This window comes from Salmo trutta, chromosome 35 (assembly GCF_901001165.1).
Source record: "Salmo trutta chromosome 35, fSalTru1.1, whole genome shotgun sequence".
NCBI lineage: Eukaryota > Metazoa > Chordata > Actinopteri > Salmoniformes > Salmonidae > Salmo > Salmo trutta.
In genome coordinates, this window is record NC_042991.1 from 1,163,341 (window position 1) to 1,187,384 (window position 24,044).

A 24,044-nucleotide genomic window follows, 5' to 3' on the forward strand; every position below is an offset into this window, starting at 1 on the left:
TCCTCAGACAACGATCAATAGAGAATTATATCCTGAAAGGTTTATAAAATGAATTTGCATTGATTTAAATATATTTAGATCACTCATCTATTGAAAACATAGGAGTGACTTATATTAATACACATTTTGTCATCATAATATTTAACTGAATAATGAATCTCTCCCAATGTTGACGTGTATTATATATTTGTTCACGTTAATATTACAGAGTGAGTACCTACTTTTAGGACATTTCCGGTAGTGCTTTCACAACATCAAGATGGCGGCCACCCTCGTTTCGTACTGGTGCGATTCAGATAATGAGACCAAATCTCATGTTAATCCTGAAAAGGTTGACCCCGATGCTCTGGCACATCTTCAACCGTTGAAATCTGGCAAAACAATGTCACTGACTGTCCTCAATTCAGCTCCTGAGGTCGCCGTAAAGGTACGCGAGATAGCTAGGCATGTTATTAGCCGGCTGCTAATGTAGCTAACGTTAGCTTGTGACAGAAAAAAAAACATAAATGTAACGTTAACTTAATAGCCACTTAGCTAGCTACACTACATGGACCGTTGAAAGTAAAGTCACTAATTTAGCTAACGTTAGTCGATAATAATTTGATGCTGACGCGTAACACTAAGTAGCTAGCTGAGTCAAAAGGGGTTCAGTAATGTCGTTAGCTGGTCAGGCGGGAAAATGTTAACTGTCTTTAGCTTGCTAGCTAACGTTAGATAGCCAACTTGCTGTTAACGATAACTTGAAGAACGTTGTGATTATGGTGGCCTATAGGGCGATACTTTGGGCTGCACGAGTTTTGCGATTACAAGTGTCACCCATACTGATCAGCCAACACTCCCGTCAAACGGGAGCGAACGCATCTCAATTCAAAGACTGTTTAAAGAATGGTACGCAACGTTTGTGGGAAACTTGTTGTTCAGTACAAACGTTTTGTACTGAACATGATGGTTTTGTCGTCACCCAAGGTAACAACGTTTAATGAACTGAACGCAACACGATAGATGTGGGACAGCTAACGTCAAGCCCCTTTAACTTAAGTGTCTTCATAGCTTGATGATTGATCAGAGTGGTTAGCAGTATAAAACCTGTCATGTTTCTTCACTCCAACAGGAGGCTGTGGAGACTGGCGTACATCTGGACCCCTCTCTCAAAGAGGTCACCTACAACCCCACATATGAAACCATGTTTGCGCCAGAGGTAAAATTAACGTTAAAAACATTTTAATCAAGTTAACTTCCTTACTTCATTCTGACTGTACCTACCTAAGATGTTCATCATTATCATATTCACATTGCACCCCTTCTAGTTTGGTCCTGTCAACCCATATAAAAGTCAACAGATGGCTGCACCCAGGAATATGCTGTCTGGCTATGCAGAGCCTGCTCACGTCAACAACTTTATGTTTGAACAGCAGAGGAGGACCTTCTCCACCTTTGGTAAATATACCTTATTCACACCCCAGTCATTGTCTATGATAGAATGTAGAGCTGTGAAGCGGTCAGCCTTCCTTTCACCTTGAATCTAAAGGTTTAGGGGAATGTAGCATCTTAGTTATTTTTTTCACTTGTTATTCGCCGTTGCTTTCAGGCTATGCTCTGGATCCGTCTGTGGATACAAGTCAAAACTCCTCCAATAGCTACATTGGTGCAGTGGACGAGGCAGAGAAAAATAAAGGTAATTTCCTGCTCATTTTGTTTTGCTTGTGGTGGCTACCCTGTGTAAGTGACATCCTCCTACGTCATACTTCCGGCGTCATGTCCCGACTCTCTTGAATGGGCTTCAAGAATATATAATGAAATTCATGAAAACGTGGTTATTTAACATATATCAGATTCATATTTGTTTTCGTGTATTGATTCAGTCATACCCGATGTCTGTTATCAAAATATTTGACACAGTAAGACATCAACGGAAGTTAGGAAAGTCTGATATGGACCACATCCCCTGCTGCTTTGGTAGCATGTCGGAGCGTGTCTGCTTGAGCTGAGGACTTACAGGACGGTAAGAACCTGTTAATAGGCTGTTTGATGTTTTATATTATTTTACACACATTTGTTTTTACTGAACATTGCCAGCCAGTACTTTTGAAAAATGCTATCCCTCCCGAAAAAAATGTAAGCTGTCATATGATTTGCAGTTCGTCTGTAGATTTTCGGCTTCTTGCTTCTTCTTGGCCGTCAAATACGTTGAAACACGGCACTTGGAAACAAGTATGCAATTTAATATACAGTTTTATCTTAAATAGCTGTGTTTTCATTTTCTCATTCTTAGCCACAAAACAAGGAATAGGGAAGTAATATTGACGCGTCACTTGCACATCGTGTATATTGCTAGCCGGTAAGGAGGATGTTTTGAAACACAATGGAAAGCCGTTGAAATGTATAGTGTAGTCAATGCTTTCTATAACAGTCAGTGAAAGAAAGAGAACAAAATGACAGTTTCTCTTGTTTCTCCTCGTAGGATTGACTGTGTTTGAGGTTGGCCCAAAGAAGACTGACAAGAGGAAAGGAGGTGCAAGGAGGTGAAGCGAATGACATTGACAATTACCTCGGGCCCTGGGCGAAATACGTGGATGAAAAGGACGGCGCCAAACCATCAGAGGTAATCAATCAAACAATATTATGTGAAGCTCAAACAAAATTTGGATGCTTGGATTATACAGCAGCAGTGTGGTTATTTGGACATAACTGCTTTTCCTCAGAGAAGGATATTGTCTGATTCTGACCGATTGTTTTCAGCTGACTGGTCTGTAGGAGGAACAGAAGGAGCTGGACGAGATCACAGCCAAGAGGCAGAAGAAGGGAAGGAACAAGGAAGAGGCTCCGGCGGAGGAGAAGACCATTCTCCATGGTAACTAACACTCATCTCCGCAATTACTACTTACATAACTGAACTGATCAGCACTCACTCAAATGAAGAGAGAATGAGATGTTGACCGTTATGTAGTACGTTCTCAATGTCTTACTGTTTATCTACTGTGTCTCCAGTCAAAGATGCGTACGACTACCAGGGGAGGTCATACCTCCACGTACCCCAAGACGTGGGCATCAACCTGCGTACTGCAGACATCCCAGACAAGTGTTACCTGCCCAAGAAACAGATCCACCTCTGGTCTGGACACACCAAGGTAGGGTGTGTGTGTGTGTGTGTGTGTGTGTGTTAGTTAGGGTGGTGTACTGTGTACTGGAGTATTTTTGAAATACACTCATCGGGGTTAGCTATTATAATACTGTGATACACACTTCACAGCGTCTGTCATATTTACAGAGACGGGAAATGTATAACTATATGTTCACTATCTAAGATGTGCCAAATAAATTATCTCCAGCTCAGGGCTCCAGCTATGCATTTGGTTTGCTAAGTGGATGGCTTGCAACATCAAGCTTCTTGGTCACAGCAGAGACAATCAATCCCCTCCTGGATCTAGATCCCTGCTCCCTAAATGTGTTTTGTGTGTAAATCATTATTACATTTTTTTTGTTGCTTTTGGAAAGAAATGGCGCCTCTTGTGTGCACTTCGAGTAATACCATATACCCCAGTATGAGAAGGAACGTTATGAAAATCTTGAGACCGCCCAAACCTACTTTTCAGAGGTTGAGTGAGGGAACACTCATCAGTCACTCAGTTGCATCCAAAGATATTGGCATCCTTGCACTTTTCTAGAGTAATTCCCTATTTGTTCTAAAATAATATGAAATTGCGACACTTCTGGTCTCCAACTTATTGGATTTTCAACATTGCACAAGCAATTACATTTTGTACACTTAAGTTTACAAATTTAGTTTAGAAAATAAAGACAAATGTTATGAACAGAATTATTGGTACCCCGGAGCTAGTACTTGATTTCAAAGACTTTGGCCAATATAACTGCAGACAAATGCTTCTTTTAGCCATCAATCAGCTTGCTGCACCTTTCTACTAGCAATTTGACCCACTCTTCAGCAGCAATTCTTTCATGTTTGAGAGGTGCCCTCCACCAACTGAAGTGTTCAGATCTTACCTCACATTATTCAACCTCCCATATTAGATTGTCCTGTGTTCTTTTCATTGATGCTTAATTTGGTCATCGGTAAACACTAGGGATGCAACGGTACAGTGGGTACACAGTTCGGTATGTATTACGTTTTATGGGCTACGGTAACGGTACGGTTTCGGTATCTTTATTTAAAAATAAAAAAAAACACATCACCCTTTCAATTTATTTGAAGAAATGGGGAATTATTTGAACGCGCAAGGGTGCCAATATATTTGGCTGCAAATGTATGTAAGAAGAATTATAGCAATACCATACACACCTGCATGCTCAAAGACGGGCAGATTAATATTCTAATAATCTATTATGTCCACATGTTAACCTCTCTTTCTAGGGGGTCAGTGCTGTTTCCTGTGTCAGGTCACCTGCTGCTCTCCTGCTCTATGGACTGTAAGGTCAAGGTAAGGAACACTCTTGTCTTGCTCAGACACCATCAAGTCCTCACTGAGGACCCAAAATCTGTCAGATTAAGCTAGAGATATCAGTTTTTTTGCGTTGGATGTGTTTCAATCCACTGCATCCACCTTTGTCGCACGTCCGCATCTGCGGTGAAAGGTGTGCGAACGGTTTGGCCTACATAGACTATTATGACCCCTCTATGGAAGGATAACACTCTCACGAACATGATGGGGGTCTCCGTTTTGCTCTACGAACCCTACACGTGTCTTGGGACTCATCTGATGTCGGTACAACCGCTCTGTCAACTTCTGTCTGTAGCGTCCTAACAGTTTGGTCTACACACTCACCTTTGTCTCACCTTTCCACAAACACGTACATGTCAGTGGTTTTGTTCTAGGACACTCACAGGCCTCACAAGACTTGTCTGATGGTCCCCCCAGGACCAGTTGAATTGTTTTATGGAAGTACTGTAAATGTGGAGACTGTTTAGTGCCAAAAATAAGAGGTTAAATGCATGTATAAAAAAAATATTTTTCCTGATCTTTCTTATATCTCTCAGATATAGGACAGAGACTTCAGAACAAACTTACTTAAAAAAAATGTTGGGGTACTATCTGTTGTTCCATGTAGTGAATCAGTTATTCAATGTGTTTGTATGGCCTAACAGCAGTAAGCCAAAATATTTTTGGTTCAAATAATGTTATAATATATTTTGTTATACTTCAAGGGGTCTTAAAATTCTAAATCAAATGGCAAAATGATCCTTGGGATGACCTTAAAACAATTCCATTTAGCTTAGTAGAACCCCCACCTACCTGGTTTAGACAGGGCTTAGACTCTTATGGGTGATTAACAACTCAGTCAGATCTTCAATTTTTCCTGTCCTCATCTCCCCTTTCCTGGCCAGATATACATATATATTTTTAATGATATCTCTCTAAGGCAAAGCAACATGTGTTTTTGGAGAAGGAGCATCTTCTCTTCCCCTCTGTTCTCTCACTCTTCCATCTGTCCCTTTCTCTCTCCCATGGCTTATATGAGTCATTCTATCTTGTGGATTTAGATATAAAGATGGCTCTGTTCTGTCAAAAGGTCTCTGGGCCCCCTGACTCCTCACTGTTTATGTGTCTGGTAGAACCAGGAGCCTATTGGTTTTAATGCTTTTACTGTCTCAGATGAGCCCTTTGCTGATTTCTTATGAGACCCTCAGTGGTTGCCAGTGGGACTGGTGCATCAGACACTGACCCATGCTGGTTGAATCTAGTCAAAGGATCACACAGTGCTTTTTAAAATATTTTCTTCTCTCATCCCTCTCCTCAGTTGTGGGAGGTGTATAACGAGAGGAGGTGCATACGGACATTTATCGGTAAGTGGACTATCTCTGTTTACTGTTTCACACTCTGTGTTTCTGTTATTCGTGTGTTTTGCTACAGGGATTACAATGCTCTTTGGGTTAAGAGAATAAGACCTTAGCTCAAACCACTAACTAGCCTAAGTGTTGTCATCTCTAAGGGTATACAAAACCAAATGCAATTCTTAGTCAATCAAGCACATCACTTCAACATAGTCTATCCACCAGTACAAGTTAGTTGGATTCCAATCAAGCACACTCCTCTCCCTTGGCAGATCTCATTAGTGTTTCTAATTCAACGCGGAGCGAACTTGAATTCGTACATCGGGGGAATAATGGATGTAAGAGTGTGTCAGAGCGTCACACTGGGCAACGGTCAAGGAGAGTGACATCTCATTACCCTGTTTCCCACTATTCCAGAACTCTGTTGCGGTGGACCGTTAATTCAGCATTAATACATTAATGGAATGTGAGCTGACACTGTTGGGGGGAGGGGTGTAAGAGAGCGCGCTAAGTGAACATTAATGGAACATAAGCTTTCCGCTGAGTGTTGAGGATAGGTTTAGAGTAGACAGAGGCACGGAGCTGGGAATTGCATGCAGGTCACTCCTCATCCCTCCCTCCTGTGGACGGGCTGGGCTGTCAGAGTAGATTGTTTTCCTTCAGCTGTGGTTCTGCCTGTCGGCTCCTTCAAACACCATGTATAATTCAACAGCCCTGGGTAGATAGGGGGAGGAGTGTATAGAGGGCAAAAAATGGAGAGATGAAGAGTGCGTGTGTTTCAGGAATGGAGCTTCAGAGAGTGCAGTGGGGTTATTTCAGAGTAGCAAGTGAGCTAACTAAAGTGCTAACGTGTGTGTGTGTGGTGACAATGTCTAGCTTGAGTATGTCTGTGTTTTGCCCTACCTTACAGCACATCTGAAGCCAGGTCTGTACAGTGCCTGTGGGGTTAGGAGTCTGTGCTGTTACAGTAATGAGATGTGGGATAGGCCTGGTTAGAGCGTGGACAGACAGATGGCTAGCCTCGACGGGAACCTGTTATTGCTGTTGTAGGCTTTCTTAACAAGAGGGGCGCCTGAGAGGGGAGAGTAGGAGACCAGCGGGACCAGACGTTACTTAACCTGACTCTATAGACACGCACACACATACAGTTGAAGTCGGAAGTTTACATACACTTAGGTTGGAGTCATTAAAACTCGTTTTTCAACCACTCCACAAATTTCTTGTTAACGAACTATAGTTTTGGCTAGTCGGTTAGGACATCTACTTTGTGCATGACACAAGTAATTTTTCCAACAATTGTTTGCAGACAGATTATTTCACTTATAGTTCACTGTATCACAATTCTAGTGGGTCAGACATTTACATACACACTAAGTTGAATGTGCCTTTTTAAACAGCTTGGAAAATTCCAGAAAATTATGTCATGGCTTTAGAAGCTTCTGATAGGCTAATTGACACAATTTGATTCAATTGGAGGTGTACCTGTGGATGTATTTCAAGGCCTACCTTGAAACTCAGTGCCTCTTTGCTTGACATCATGGGAAAATCAAAAGAAATCAGCCAAAACCTCAGAAAGAAAATTGTAGATCTCCACATGTCTGGTTCATCCTTGGGAGCAATTTCCAAATGCCTGAAGGTACCACGTTCATCTGTACAAACAATAGTACGCAAGTATAAACACCATGGTGCAAAAGTGCAAATCAATCCCAGAACAATAGCAAAGGACCTTGTGAAGATGCTGGAGGAAACCGGTACAAAAGTATCTATATCCACAGTAAAACGAGTCCTATATCGACATAACCTGAAAGGCCACTCAGCAAGGAAGAAGCCACTGCTCCAAAACCGCCATAAAAAAGCCAGACTACGTTTTGCAACTGCACATGGGGACAAAGATCATACTTTTTGGAGAAATGTCCTCTGGTCTGATGAAACAAAAATGGAACTGTTTGGCCATAATGACCATTGTTATGTTTGGAGGAAAAAGGGGTACGCTTGCAAGCCGAAGAACACACTCCCAACCATGAAGCAAGGGGGTGGAAGCATCATGTTTGTGGGGGTGCTTTGCTGCAGTAGGGACTGGTGCAGGAAGAATGGGCCAAAATTCACACAACTTATTGTGGGAAGCTTGTAGAAGGCTACCCAAAATGTTAGCTCAAGTTAAACTATTTAAAGGCAATGCTACCAAATACTAATTGAGTGTATGTAAACTTCTGGCGCACTGGGAATGTGATGAAAGGAATAAAAGCTGAAATAAATCATTCTCTTCTATTATTCTGACATTTCACCTTCTTAAAATAAAGTGGTGATCTGAACTGACCTAAGACAGGGAATTTTTACTAGGATTAAAAGTCAGGAATTGTGAAAAACTGAGTTTAAATGTATTTGGCTAAGGTGTATGTAAACTTCCCACTTCAACTCTGAACAGAGTGTGAGAAGGAGGGATAGACGTAGGAAGGAGTGGAGACCAGGGGGATGAGTTGAGGGAAAATGGGGTATAGTAGAGAGCTTCTCACTCCATGTCCCCTTGATGCTTAAGCTTGTTTTTCTTCCTTGATGTGCCCTCCCCCTCTCCCCACCCACCTCTTCTCTCTGACCGTCAGTTCCACTTTGGCTTTCAATCTCTTTCTTACCCTTTTTTCTCTATGATTTCATATTCCACCAATGAATATGATTTGAAAGGCAGTCTGATCAGGGACTTTGACAGAATAACAGAACAGAAGGAATATGTGCATATAAAATGTGTGTGTTTCTGTGTCTCTCCCTCCAGGCCACAGTAAAGCAGTGCGGGATATTTGCTTCAACAACACTGGGTCTCAGTACATGAGTGCAGCCTACGACCGCTACCTCAAACTTTGGGACACCGAGACGGGTCGGTTTAGCCGTGGTCGTGGTGACCATGATAGAATTGTCACAAACGTTCCACCATGTCTGGGGACTGTCATTGAACAGAACAGTCGTAGCAATGATAGAAATGGCACAAATAGAGCTTTCACGATTACTTGACATTCAGAGACGCATGTCAGTTCTGTTTAGCACAATTCAATGAGAATGTTTCATAATGTGCCCTGCTGAAGGTGGCCAGTATGGTTGAACATTCAGATAGAAGTATGTTGTGTAGATCTGGGCACTACCAGTGGAACCAGAGAGAGTCTCTGCTCTCCCAGTAGAGGGCAGTAGAGAGACTCATCTGCCACTTGTTGTTTTGTAGAACCACTGACTTGTCGTAGCGCCTTGTGTACGAGTCAACGAGCTGTATGGTTAGGGGACATTTAATTTACGTTCTGTCAACTTGTGTTGATTAATTGAAAATTGCATTTTTTTTAATGAGAATTCATCAATTGTATTGAGGATGTTGGTTTTGACAAATCTGATTGAATTGCCATAATGCCACCGGGAAGTTATGGCTGGGTGTTTCTGCACTATAATGATGACAATGTGTGTTGCAGACAATCTGTGTGGGTTCTTCTCAAATGTGTAGTAAACTGTTCTTCCACAGGCCAGTGCATCTCCCGCTTCACCAACAGAAAGGTGCCATACTGCGTCAAGTTCAACCCAGACGAGGACAAGCAGAATCTGTTTGTGGCTGGCATGTCTGATAAGAAGATTGTTCAGGTACTGTCATGTAGAGGTCGACCGATTAATCGGAATGGTAGATTGATTAGGGCAGATTTCAAGTTTTCATAACAATCGGAAATCGGTATTTTTGGATGCCGATTTGGCCGATTTTTATTTTTTGTTTTGTAATTTATTTTTGTATTTTTTTGGACCTTTATTTAACTAGGCAAGTTAGTTAAGAACACATTCTTATTTTCAATGACGGCCTAGGAACGGTGGGTTAACTGCCTTGTTCAGGGGCAGAATGACAGGTTTTTACCTTGTCAGCTCGGGGATTCAATCTTGCAACCTTACGGTTAACTAGTCCAACGCTCTAACCACCTGCTTTACATTGCACTCCACGAGGAGCCTGCCTGTTACGCGAATGCCGTAAGAAGCCAAGATAAGTTGCTAGCTAGCATTAAACTTATCTTATAAAAAACAATCAATCAATCAATCATAATCACTAGTTAACTACACATGGTTGATACTACTAGTTTATCTAGCCTGTCCTGCGTTGCATATAATCGCTTAGGTACACGTTGCTCCAACCATAAACATCAATGCCTTTCTTAAAATCAATACACAAGTATATATTTTTAAACCTGCATATTTCGTTAATATTGCCTGCTAACATGAATTTCTTTTAACTAGGGAAAATGTGTCACTTCTCTTGCAAACAGTCAGGGTATATGCAGCAGTTTGGGCCGCCTGGTTCGCTGCGAACTGTGAAGACTATTTCTTCCTAACAAAGACAGCCGACTTCGCCAAACGGGGGATGATTTAACAAAAGCGCATTTGCGGAAAAAAAAGCTCAATCGTTGCACGACTGTACCTAACCATAAACATCAATGCCTTTCTTAAAATCAATACACAGAAGCATATATTTTTAAACCTGCATATTTAGCTAAAAGAAATCCAGGTTAGCAGGCAATATTAACCGGGTGAAATTGTCATATTCGTTCATTGCGCGCAGAGTCAGGGTATATGCAACAGTTTGGGCCGCTGAAAACTAATTTGCCAGAATTTTTACGTAATTATGACATAACATTGACGGTTGTGCAATGTAACAGGAATATTTAGACTTAGGGATGCCACCCGTTAGATAAAATATAAAACGGTAGATAAAATATAAAACTGTATATAAAACGTATTTCACAACGTTTTGCTTTCAAGATGATAGTTTCCGGATTCGACCATATATTAATGACCAAAGGCTCGTATTTCTGTGTGTTATGTTATAATTAAGTCTATGATTTCATAGAGCAGTCTGGGGTCCCGTGTGGCTCAGTTGGAAGAGCATGGTGTTTGCAATGCCAGGGTTGTGGGTTCGATTCCCACGGGGGACCAGTACGGGGGGAAAATGTGTGAAATGTATGAAATGTCTGCGTTCACTACTGTAAGTTGCTCTGGATAAGAGCGTCTGCTAAATGACTAAAATGTAAAATGACTGAGCGGTGGTAGGAGGCAGCAGGCTTGTAAGCATTCATTCAAACAGCACACTTGTGCGTTTTGCCAGCAGCTCTCCGCTGTGCTTCAAGCATTGCGCTGTTTATGACTTCAAGCCTGTCAACTCCCAAGATTAGGCTGGTGTAACCGAAGCTATACTGTTACACTGGCAATACTAAAGTGCCTATAAGAACATCCAATAGTCAAAGGTATATGAAATACAAATCGTATAGAGAGAAATAGTCCTATAATTCCTATAATAACTACAACCTAAAACTTCTTACCTGGGAATATTAAAAGGAACCACTAGCTTTCATATGTTCTCATGTTCTGAGCAAGGAACTTAAACTTTAGCTTTCTTACATGGCACATATTGCACTTTTGCTTTCTTCTCCAACACTTTGTTTTTGCATTTATTTAAACCAAATTGAACATGTTTCATTATTTATTTGAGGCTAAATTGATTTTGATGTATTATATTAAGTTAAAATAAGTTTTCATTCAGTATTGTTGTAATTGTCATTATTTCAAATAAATAAAAGCCAAAAAAATCGGCCGATTAATCGGTAGCGGCTTTTTGGGTCCTACAATAATCGGTAGCGGTGTTGAAAAATCATAATCGGTCGACCGCTACTGTCATGACACACGCTACCTAGAGGCTGGTGGCAATACAAGAGAGCGAGCGAGAGATCTGTGAAAGACAACAACCTACTAGGCAGAGTCCCCTCGCTGGAAAAGCAATTAACTCTTTAAACAGACAATCTCTCTCCCTCTCTATTTTTGAATCATTTTGTCACCTTATTAAACTGTAATATCGGTGTGTGTGTTCTAGTGTTTGTCTAAGACAGGAGTGTTGTGTAATTTATCGTTCACATTACCGGTCTGTGTTTAACCTGTTTCAATATCAATTAATTGATCTCTTCTCTCTATCCCGTGCTTCCCCCCTCCACCAGTGGGACGTGAGGACAGGAGAGGTGGTTCAGGAGTATGACCGTCACCTGGGAGCGGTCAACGCCATCACATTTGTGGATGAGAACCGCCGTTTCGTCAGCACGTCTGACGACAAGTCCCTCCGCGTGTGGGAGTGGTAAGTGACAAACAAGAGACTGCTGAGCTTCTTGTCTGCACCGACCCTACCATAGCTTTCAAGCTTGTGTGTATTGGCTGACGGTCTGAATCAGCACCGTTAGTTATGAGATGGAGATGATTCAACAACATTGTTGATGAGTAGCATCACTCTTTGTATTATACTTCATTTGCATAATATAGCTTGCTTGTACATTGGAGCCAACAGCTTGTCCTGACAGTGTTCTAGATGCCTCTCTGCAAACTGAACTCACTGCCAGAGTGTTTCACAAGTAATAAAGTGCAAATGAGATTGGAGGAGGAATGTGTTTGGTTGAATTGGGTTAGTGTGCTGCTATGGGTGGCAGGTCATGGGAAGTTCACTACTGTTGAATTCCTCGAAGTCCCCTCTTCTAGCGAAGTGCCTAGCTTGTAATGTCAGGGTCTTACATAACTGCTCCTGTTCCGCTTTCATGTTTACTTATTTGCTCATGACGTGTTTAGATTTTTATAGAAAAATACAAAAGGTTTTACACCAAGGGTGTCACTTAAAATGTGTTATTTCCATGCCGTCCAATTTAAAAAATATATAGATTTTTTTTTTTTAAATAGCAATAGTCCTCTGTCCATTTAAAAAAAAAAAAAAATGATGCTCCCTGACTGTAGTGATTATTAGCAAGCTGGACAGTCAAGAAACTGTATGAATGTCGGTCCATTGACTGCACAGCACAGGAGGTTGGTGGCATCTTAATTAGGGCTCGTGGTAATGACGAGCGGTATTTGTGGAATGGTATCTGCATATGTTTGATCCCATTCCATTTGCAACGTTCCGGCCATTATGAGCCGTTCTCCCCTCCGCAGCCTCCTGTGGTTCAGTGATAATTACCAAGCTAGATAGTCAATGTATGAATTTAGGTCCATTATTATTTCTACACAGTTTCCATTTGGTTTTAGTCATTTTAAAGTATATATATAGTTCATTTCCCTTTTCTTTTTTACCAACCGTGGGCCAGATTGGACCCCCTCGTGAGCCGGATCCAGCCCGCAGGCCATATGTTTGATACCTTTTTTTAGACATTCATGTTCTGTCTTTCCACCGCTAAGATGATAAATATTTAAGACCCGGTGACGGATGGACATTTCACAAGGATTCTTAGAGGGAACACAGATTCCACTAAATACCCCTTTTTCAACCAGTTGTGATTCTTTCTGCAATATCTGGTTGGCGTGTGTGTTTAAACTGTAGGATTGACTGGTAGGAAGAGGGTGCCAGGTGTGGGTTTAGTAGTGGAGGGAGTGGGTTTGGTTGGTGAGAAGGGAGTGATATGCGCTCTTGGACAGCCCAATTCTGATCTTTTTCCACTAATTGGTCTTTTGACCGACCAGGTCAGCTCTTTTGACAATAATTGTGCAAAAGATCAGTTAGGCTGCGTTTACACAGGCAGCCCATGTGAGCGAAGGGCTTGAGTGCACATCCACTTTTTGGTCTCTGCTGTAGTTTTGACAGTTGACTGGAGACATTGTACTTGCACTTGTTATCTTTCACAGTAGAATGTGCTTGTTAGGGTAGTGTGAGAAACATGCAGTCTTTTGGCTTTGAGTGTTGAGTATTTGAGTGGATTGCACACTCCATTCAGGGTCCTCTCAGGGGCTTTGGGAGTGTAGTGGGGGTGCGAGAGGGGTTTGTTATGGTGGAGAGAAGAACCTGTGCCAACGAAAGGCTTTACTGCCCCCACTCTGTCTCCCCTGGATACCACCTGGCTGGCTCTGGACTCCCCCTCTCCCCAGCTCAGCTGAATTAGACAGAAATAAACATGGAGTCACATCACTGACATGGAGAGAGGTGATAAGTTGAGTGTGGTGGGAAATATGGGGATTTGGAATGAGACAGGAATGAGTCCTTGTTCACACACAGGCATATCATAAACTCTACCACCCCCTTGGCTCCTTTTGTGGCCAACACACCCGCAGAGTGAACAGCTCTCTCGGAGGCTGGCTGGCTGTCAGTAGTTGAGGTATATTTGTTGCGGATGTAGAGATGGGCTAAGCATGATTTAGAATCAATACAGTGTACTACAAGGGACATCAAGTCCTTATTATAAACACATCATTAACACACACACAGAGTGAGTTACTGCCAACCTTCCCCCGGTGGCTACAGGCTCTGTACCCCCTGTACATTAGACACTGTTGAGGGTAAGATATAAACCAAGGGCCCTTTTGATCCAAGTGTCATAGAGGAGTGCTGATTTTTAGGATCAGTTTTGTCTTGTAAATCACAATGAATTTGATTACATGGACAAGGGGACCTGATCATAGATCAGCAGTCCAACTCTGAGTGAAGCTGTTAATGTGGATTAGGACTGACTGGGGCAAGTTAGGGTCTTCAGGAACACAGCTTCACCTGACGGTTTATGGGCTTTGGGAGGAAATGGCAGCAGTCCACTACAAACTCTGGTGTGTTATTCATATCCTTGTTCTTTTTCTCTCCCAGCTCTATCTGTCTCTTTCCCAGCAACGCAGGCACATTGAGAGCAGGGTTATTTTTGGAGCTCTGAGAGGAGATTTCACGTGTTTCGCTTGTGTTCAGAGACTTAGTTTGGCCTGACTTCTCTGCTGTTGACGTCAGCCAGCACTCGCTCAGGGGCCCATTTTGGGTTACGTGTGTGCACATGCTCTACATTTTATCTTGTTTAATCCTACGACTGACTGCATGTACATGTTATGTTGACAAGGTGTTGTATTCAGGATCATAGACAGATATTTTTCTGTAGTTCCCCCTGGTTTGAAAATGGCTGTCCTTTTCCTTCTGTTCCTGGTTTGTTGGGTGGAGATAGGCCTAGCTGGTGTTTATAGGATAGAACTGTGCAGCACTGCTACTCTAAACCACTCCAGCTGTTTGTTGTCTGAGAGAGGGGGAGGGAGGGATGGAAGAGGGAGCGAGACAGCGATGGCCTCAGTCCAAATAGACAGCCTCCCACTGAGTGAGCAGTCTCAAACCCGACCAAATCCCCCCCCCCAAAATTCTTCCCTTATCGAAGTTGCCAAAAGAGTCTGTCATTGAAATCAGACCCTAGTCACTGTTGCTTCCTAGGGTCGGGCTTTCGAGACTACTGAGTGAGGGGAGAGGAGGATAAAGTCAACACGCACGCACACACAACGTTAGTCACAGTCATAGACAATCTGCAGGCTGCCACAGGGGTTGGTGTCTATCACGCACGCAGGCAGCCAGGTGGGACAGGACCAGGGAGTTGAATGATGCTGGGCAGACCCAAGAACAACATACCTCCATTTGACTCTAAAATTCTGAGAGTGGAGGGTTGAGAAAGGGAGAACGGGGAGAGCATGAGGACAGAGAGGGAAAGTGTAGATTTAATTGGATGCTAGCGTTTAAGCAAACTTTTATTTGAGTATTTTTTTATTTTTTTTTACTTAACTGATTTGCCTAGTTAAATAAAAGGTTAAGATCACATTCTTATTTACAATGACGGCCTACCGGGGAACAGTGGGTTAACTGCCATGTTCAGGGGCAGAATGACAGATTTTTACCTTGTCAGCTCTGGGATTTGGATGTCTGCTAGAATCATGTCCTGCTTAGAAACAGCTCATGCTGCATTGCATGACTTTGTGAATGTTTCCAACTTGAGATCATTGCTGCTAGTTGTCAATACTCATGCCAGTAATGTCATTGTTGACCTTTGGACCGTACTTGACTGTACTCTAACTGATTTGTGACCGTGCTATGTTTTACAGGGACATTCCCGTGGACTTCAAGTACATCGCAGAGCCCAGTATGCACTCGATGCCTGCTGTAACACTCTCACCCAATGGTGAGTGGAGACAGACAGGCGCACACAAACAGAGAGAGAGATTGGTGTACTTATTCTGGCACTTAGCTTTTTATTTGTCCCATTCCGCCCTTCATACCCCTCTCCCCCATCCTCTCGTCCCCCATATCTTTCTCTGAGCTGTTCATATTTGTCCTGACATGGATTGTTTCTCTTTAATCTAAATAATGGATGAACTCTCACTGGGAGAGCAGACCACTCCACTCTGTCCCCCACAGCTCCACTCCTAAATGGCAGCCAGGCAGCAGCCCTAGCTGGGACTGCGTATGGAGCCTTTCTTCCTCTTATCGTTGTTATTTTCTCTCCACTTTAACAAAAGAGAGCTGAGGTTGGAGCAGTCGGGCGGAATTGGCCCAGTTGTTTTCATCCGTTTCTCATCCACATTTTGGGATAATGGCATCCTTTTTATGTGGGTTTGTTAGGGAGGCGCTCAGAAAAGCAGGACACGCACGCAGTGGAACTCACACACACACACACACACTAGTAATTTCCATCATGTTTCTTTTCAAGAAGTGCAGTGATTTGTGAAATGCTTTGGCACGGCTGCCCAACCAGCATTGCTGTTACTGAGTCCCAGTGTCTGAGAAGGGGAGAGACGGGAGGGTTGCTAGCTAACTGAACGTCTGTGAGGTTGACATAAAAGTTGTGTCCCAAATAGTGACCTATTCACTATATAGTGCACTACTTTTGAACAGGGACCCAAGTAGTGCACTATATAGGGAATAGGATGTCATTTGGGACGTAACCCAAGTCGGCATTCGGCCATCAAAAGTCTTCATATTTTCCAAAGGGAAGGCTCATCTTTCTCAAGTGGTTAGGGAGAAGAGCTGCCAGTGCAGTCTTCTGTGGTGGTCCACTCATACAGACCATAAAAACAAGCATTTTCTTGAGCTCAACCAACCTGGCTTGTTCGACTCGCTCAATCTGCCTAGGAAAGATTTGTATGATTTTTATTTCTACAATTATATCCCATTCCCAACAAAACTGAGCTCCTCAAATGCATTAGCTGCTTTTCACAGTGAAAAAGGTTGAACAGAAATATGCTGTTTTGAAATACCTTGGCCCAGGCCCATTGGAGAAGTCCTGACCTGGGCTCAACCCCTAACATCAGCATGCTCATACTAAAACTGCACTCTGAATAACTCTAAATCAAACCGTTTTTCTAAATTATATTGTATTTTCTCCCCTCGTAGGTAAGTGGCTGGCCTGCCAGTCCATGGACAACCAAATCCTGATCTTTGGAGCCCAGAACCGTTTTCGCCTGAACAAGAAGAAGATATTCAAGGGCCACATGGTGGCTGGCTATGCCTGCCAGGTGGACTTCTCCCCAGACATGAGGTAAGACACGCAGAGTCCCATTCATTAGAGCACACCATTGCAAACAGTAGCAAAACGTTTTGCAACGAAACAAAAGTTTCTTATTGGACAAATTAGGTAGTCCCTCCCCGTTTTTTAATGAATATGACCCAGGGCTTCAGGGGTCTGATGTTCAGTGACATCGCCCCCTAAATCAAATAAAAATGTTATTGGTCACATACACATGGCTAGCAGATGTTATTGCGAGTTGAGCGAAATGCTTATGCTTCTAGATCCAACAGTGCAGCAGTATCTAACAGGTAATATCTAACAATTCCACAACAAAACCTAATACACACAATCTAGTAAAGGAATGGGATGAGAACATATAAGTACAAAATATATGGATGGGCAGTGACAGATGCAATAGATAGTATAGATAGTGAAGAATACAGTATACATTATATACATATGAGATGAGTCATGTGAGATATGTAAACATTCTTAAAGTTGCGTTATTAAAGTGACTAGTGTTCCATTTATCAAAGTGGCCAATGATATCAAGTCTGTAGGTAGGCAGTTGCCTCTCTGTGCTAGTGGTGGCTGTTTAACAATCTGATGGCCTTGAGATTGAAAAACAGCTTCTATCTCTCTGTCCCAGCTTTGATGCACCTGTACTGACCTCGCCTTCTGGATGGAAGCGGGGTGAACAGGCAGTGGCTCGGGTGGTTATTGTCCTTGATGATCTTTTTTGCCTTCCTGCGACATCGGGTGTTGTAAGTGTCCTGGAGGGCAGGTAGTTTGCCCCGGCGATGCGTTGGGCAGACTCCACCCTCTGGAGAGCCTTGCCGTTATGGGCGGTGCAGTTGCCGTACCAGGCGGTGATGCAGCCCGACCGGATGCTCTCAATTGTGCACCTGTAAAAGTTAGTGAGGGTTTTTGTTGGCAGGCCACATTTTTTCAGCCTCCTGAGGTTGAAGAGGCGCTGTTGCGCCTTCTTCACCGCACTGTGTGTGTGGACCATTTCAGATTGTCAGTGATATGAACACAGAAGAACTTAACTTTTGAACTTCTCCACTGCTGTTGTCACGTTGATGTGGATAGGGGGCTGCTCCCTTTGCTGTTTCCTGAAGTCCACGATCATCGCTTTTGTTTTGCTGACATTGAGTGGGAGTGTATTTTCCTGACACCACACTCCGAGGGCCCTCACCTCCTCCCTGTAGGCTGTCACGTTGTTGTTGTTAATCAAGCCTACCACTGTTGTGTCGTCTGCAAACTTGATGATTGAGTTGGAGGCGTGCATGACCACGCAGTCATGAGTGAACAGGGAGTACAGGAGGGGGCTGAGAACGCACCCTTGTGGGGCCCCAGTATTGAGGATCAGTGGAGTGGAGATGTTGTTTCCTACATTCACCATCTGGGGGTGGCCCGTCAGGAAGTCCAGGACCCAGGGTCTCAAGCTTAATGATGAGTTTGGAGGGTACTATGGTGTTGAATGCTGAGCTGTAGACAATGAACAGCATTCTTACATACAGTTGAAGTCGGAAGTTTACATACACCTTAGCCAAATACATTTAAACTCAGTTTTTCACAATTTCTGACATTGAATTCTATTAAAAATTACCTGTCTTAGGTCAGTTAGTGTCACCACTTTATTTTAAGAATGTGAAATGTCCGAATAATAAGAGATTTATTTCAGCTTTATTTCTTTCATCACATTCCCAGTGGGTCAGAAGTTTACATACACTCAATTAGTATTTGGTAGCATAGCCTTAAACTGTTTAACTTCGGTCAAACCTTTCAGGTACAAGCTTCCCACAATAAGTTGGGTGAATTTTGGCCCATTCCTCCTGACAGAGCTGGTGTAACTGAGTCAGGTTTGTGGACCTCTTTGCTCGCACACACTTTTTCAGTTCTGCCCACAAATTTCTATAGGTTTGAGGTCAGGGCTTTGTGATGGCCACTCTAATACCTTGACTTTGTTGTCCTTAAGCCATTTTGTCACAACTTTGGAAGTATGCTTGGGGTCATTGTCCATTTGGAAGACCCATTTGCGACCAAGGTTTAACTTCCTGACTGATGTTTTGAGATCTGTCCACAATTTTCCTCCCTCATGATGCCATCTATTTTGTGAAGTGCACCAGTCCCTCCTGCAGCAAAGCACCCCCACAACATGATGCTGCCACCCCCCGTGCTTCACAGTTGTGATGGTGTTCTTCGGCTTGCAAGCCTCCCCCTTTTCCCTCCAAACATAACGATGATCATTATGGCCAAACGGTTCTATTTTTGTTTAATCAGACCAGAGAACATTTCTCAAAAAGTATTATCTTCGTCCCCATGTGCATTTGCAAACCGTAGTCTGGCTTTTTTATGGCGGTTTTGGAGCAGTGGCTTCTTCCTTGCTGAGCGACCTTTCAGGTTATGTCGATATAAGACTCATTTTACTATGGATATTGATACTTTTGTACCTGTTTCCTCCAGCATCTTCACAAGGTCCTTTGCTGCTGTTCTGGGATTGATTTGCACTTTTCGCACCACAGGATGTTCATCTCTAGGAGACAGAACGCGTCTCCTTCCTGAGTGCTATGACGGCTGCGTGGTCCAAAGGTGTTTATACTTGCGTAACATTGTTTGTACAGATGAACGTGGTACCTTCAGGCGTTTGGAAATTGCTCCCAAGGATGAACCAGACTTGTGGAGATCTACAATTTTCTTTCTGAGGTCTTGGCTGATTTCTTTTGATTTTCCCATGATGTCAAGCAAAGAGGCACTGCATTTGAAGGTAGGCCTTGAAATACATCCACAGGTACACCTCCAATTGACTCCAAGGATGTCAATTAGCCTATCGGAAGCTTCTAAAGCCACAACATCATTTTCTGGAATTTTCCAAGCTGTTTAAAGGCACAGTCAACTTAGTGCATGTAAACTTCTGACCCACTGGAATTGTGATACTGTGAATTATAAGTGAAATAATCTGCCTGTAAACAATTGTTGGACAACTTACTTGTGTCATGCACAAAGTAGACGTCCTAACCGACTTGCCAAAACTATAGTTTGTTAACAAGAAATTTGTGGAGTGGTTGAAAAATGAGTTTTAATAAACTTCTGACTTCAACTGTAGGTATTCCTCTTGTCCAGATGGGATAGGGCAGTGTGATGGTGATTGCATCGTCTGTGGACCTATTGGGGCGGTAAGCAAATTGGAGTGGGTCTAGTGTGACAGATAGGGTGGAGGTGATATGATCCTTGACTAGTCTCTCAAAGCACTTCATGATAACAGAAGTGAGTGCTACGGGGCGATTAGTCATTTGGTTCAGTTACTTTTGCTTTCTTGGGAACAGGAACAATGGTGGCCTTCTTGAAGCGTGTGGGGACAGTGGACTGGGATAGAGAGAGATTGAATATGTCCGTAAACACTCCAGCCAGCTGGTCTGAGCATACTCTGAGGACGCGGCTAGGGATGCCGTCTGGGCCGGCAGCCTTGCGAGGGTTTTACTCCCGTCGGCCACGGAGGAGAGCCCGCGGTCTTTGTTAACGGCCCGCGTCGGTGGCACTGTATTGTCCTCAAAGCGAGCAAAGATGTTTTTTAATTTGTGGGAGCAAGATGTCAATCAATATCTGCGACGGGGCTGGTTTTATTTTTGTAATCCGTTATTGTCTATAGATCTTGCCACATATGTCTTGTCTGAGCCGTTGAATTGCAACTCCACTTTGTCTAAATACTGACGCTTTGCTTGTTTGATTGCCTTAGTAAGGAAATAACTGCACTGTTTGTATTCGGTCGCCTTGCCATGGTTAAATGTGGTTGTACGTGCTTTCAGTTCTGCACGAATGCTGCCATCAATCCATGGTTTCTGGTTCGGGAATGTTTTAATAGTTTGGGTACAAAATCTCCTATACACTTCCTTATAAACTCGCTCACCGAGTTAGCATATATGACAATGTTATTATCTGAGGCTACCTGGAACATATCCCAGTCTACGTGATCGAAGCAATCTTGAAGCGTGGAATCCGATTGGTCAGAACAGTGTTGGATAGACCTAAGCACGGCGCTTTCTGTTTTTAGTTTCTGCCTATAGGAGGGGAGCAACAAAATGGAGTCTTAGTCAGATTAGCCAAAAGGAGGTCAGGGGAGGGCCTTGTATGCACCGCTGAAGTTAGAGTAGCAATCGTCGAGCGTGTTACCTGCTCGTGTACAGCAATCAATATGCTCTATAGAATTTAGGTAGCCTTGTTCTCAAATTAGCTTTGGTAAAATCCCCAGCTACAATAAATGCAGCCTCAGGATATATGGTTTCCAGTTTGCATGAAGTTCAGTGAAATTCCTTGATGGTCGTCTTGGTATCCGCTTGCGGGGGGATATACACGGCTCTGACGATAACCGAGGAGAGCTCTTTGGGGAGAATGCGGTCGGCATTTGATTGTGAGGAATTCTAGGTCAGGTGAACAAAAGGACTTGAGTTCCTGTATGTTGTTACAATTACACCATTAGTCGTTAATCATGAAACATACACCCCGCCCTTCTTACCAAAGAGATGTTTATTCCTATCGGCGCAATACACTGAAAATCCCATTGGCTGTATGGACTCCCACAGCATGTCCCCAGCTAACCATGTTTCCGTGAAGCAGAGTATGTTACAATCCCGGATATGGCTTTTGGAAAGCAACTCTTGCCCAGATTTTGTCGATTATGTTAACTAAGGACTGGACATTAGTGAGTAATATGCTCGGGAGCGGTGGGTGGTGTGCGCGCATCCAAAGCCTCACTAGACCGCTCTGGCACCCTGTCCTCCGGTGGCATTGTTACGACCTTTGGAATCATTTCAAATGCCCTGCGAGGTGCAAACAAAGGATCCGCTTTGGGAAAGTCGTATTCCTGGTCGTTGTGCTGGTAAGTTGAAGTCTCTCTGATATCCAATAGTTCTTCCTGGTTGTATGTAATAACACGTAAGGTTTTCTGGCCTAACAATGTAATAAATAATACATTAAAAAAAATATATATATATATATATATATATATATATATATATATATATATATATTACTGCACAGTTTCCTAAGGACTAGAAGCGAAGCTTCCATCGATTGGTTCACCTGCTGTCTAAATGGGATAGGTAACACAGAAATGGTACGAGCATGTTTTCAAATGGAGAATTTTTTTGTTTTCTATTTTTTTATGTGTACCTGGAATCAACCCATGTATTTTTGTTAGCAAAGGGTTTTTGAAGGGTGGAATGTTACAAACTTCAGGAAGAGATGGGGAGAGAGAAGCATGCCCCAAGCAGGTAATATTGTGTTTATCCAGAAACAGACAGATCCATACACTCACCTCTACTATCCTCTAAAACGAGTCCTTCAGTCATTGAGTGTTTCTGAGGATATCCTGTACTTAGTGCCTAATATACACCCCTCCAGGAGAGAGCTAACCAGGCCACCTACCTCATTTTAGCACAAACCCCAATGAAGAACCCCCTCACCCTCCCCGTGTTGCCCCCACCCTTCCCCGTGCCCCATCGCTCACCCTTATCAGCAGGTACCTTCACTTCTCTTAGTAACCATGGAAACAGCAAGTACCCCCCCCCCCCCCACCCCCTTCGAGCAGAAACCCAAATTCACACAACCTCTTAGGTGAAATGGAACAGGATACATTTTTAGCAGGGAGCCTAACCTCTTTCTCTCCTCCCTTCTCTCCCTTCTCATCCCTCTCTCTCTTGTAGCTATGTGGTGTCTGGCGATGCGGATGGGAAGCTGAATATCTGGGACTGGAAGACCACCAAGCTGTATCACCGGATCAAGGCCCACGACAAGGTGTGCATCAGCGCCCTGTGGCATCCGCATGAGACCTCCAAGGTCATCACCTGTGGCTGGGACGGACAGATCAAACTCTGGGACTAGAAACATGGGGGTGGGGGGTGCAGGGGGACTCCCTCTCTTTAGGGGGAGAGGTGGTCTTTCTGTCATTTATTTTCCATAATTTAATGGCAGCCATAGGGCTGGTATCCAGTCCTGTTTTAACTCGGTATATATTTCTACCCCATCTGAAGAGGGGACACCGGTGGATGGAACTTTGAACTGGTGATGTTCATGAAGAGCTGTATACATTTGAAGTTGTAAGTTTACATAGGCTTAGGTTGGAGTCATTAAAACTTGTTTTTCAACCACTCCACAAATTTCTTGTTAACAAACTATAGTTTTGGCAAGTCGGTTAAGACATCTACTTTGTGCATGACCCAAGTAATTTTTCCAACAATTGTTTACAGGCAGATTATTTCACTTAGAATTCACTATCACAATTCCAGTGGGTCAGAAGTTTACATACACTAAGTTGACTGTGCCTTCAAACAGCTTGAAAAATTCCAGAAAGTGTCATGGCTTTAAAAGCTTCTGGTAGGCTAATTCACATAATTTGAGTCAATTTGAGGTGTACCTGTGGATGTATTTTATGGCCTACCTTTAAACTCAGTGCCTCTGCTTGACATAATGGGAAAATCCAAAGAAATCAGCCAAGACCTCACAAAAAGCATTGTAGACCTCCACACGTCTGGTTCATCCTTGGGAGCAATTTCCAAATGCCTGAAGGTACCACGTTCATCTGTACAAACAATAGTACGCAAGTATAAACACCATGGGACCACGCAGCTGTCATACGGCTCAGGAAGGAGACGCGTTCTGTCTCCTAGAGATGAATGTACTTTGGTGCGAAAAGTGCAAATCAATCCCAGAACAACAGCGAAGGACCTTGTGAAGATGCTGGAGGAATCAGGTACAAAAGTACCTATATCCACAGTAAAACGAGTCTTATATCGACATAACCTGAAAGGTCGCTCAGCAAGGAAGAAGCCACTGCTCCAAAACCACCATAAAAAGGCCAGACTACGGTTTGCAACTGCACATGGGAACAAAGATTGTACTTTTTTGAGAAATGTCCTCTGGTCTGATGAAACAAAAATAGAACTGTTTGGCCATAATGACCATTGTTATGTTTGGAGGAAAAAGGGGGAGGC

General features: G+C 43.1%; 1 protein-coding gene across 1 annotated transcript; it reads left to right on the forward strand.

Moving 5' to 3' along the window:
* Positions 1-219: 219 nt before the first annotated feature.
* LOC115174439 (pre-mRNA-processing factor 17-like) lies at positions 220-23,206 on the forward strand. The gene is given in 16 exon segments (XM_029732954.1): positions 220-427; positions 1,112-1,198; positions 1,308-1,437; positions 1,589-1,675; positions 2,462-2,505; positions 2,507-2,602; positions 2,755-2,851; positions 2,989-3,141; positions 4,378-4,436; positions 5,755-5,800; positions 8,556-8,657; positions 9,285-9,400; positions 11,785-11,918; positions 15,650-15,726; positions 16,938-17,082; positions 22,758-23,206. Coding segments are annotated over 16 exon segments (1,719 nt in total). The 5' UTR covers positions 220-259; the 3' UTR covers positions 22,936-23,206.
* The last annotated feature ends 838 nt before the right edge of the window (positions 23,207-24,044 follow it).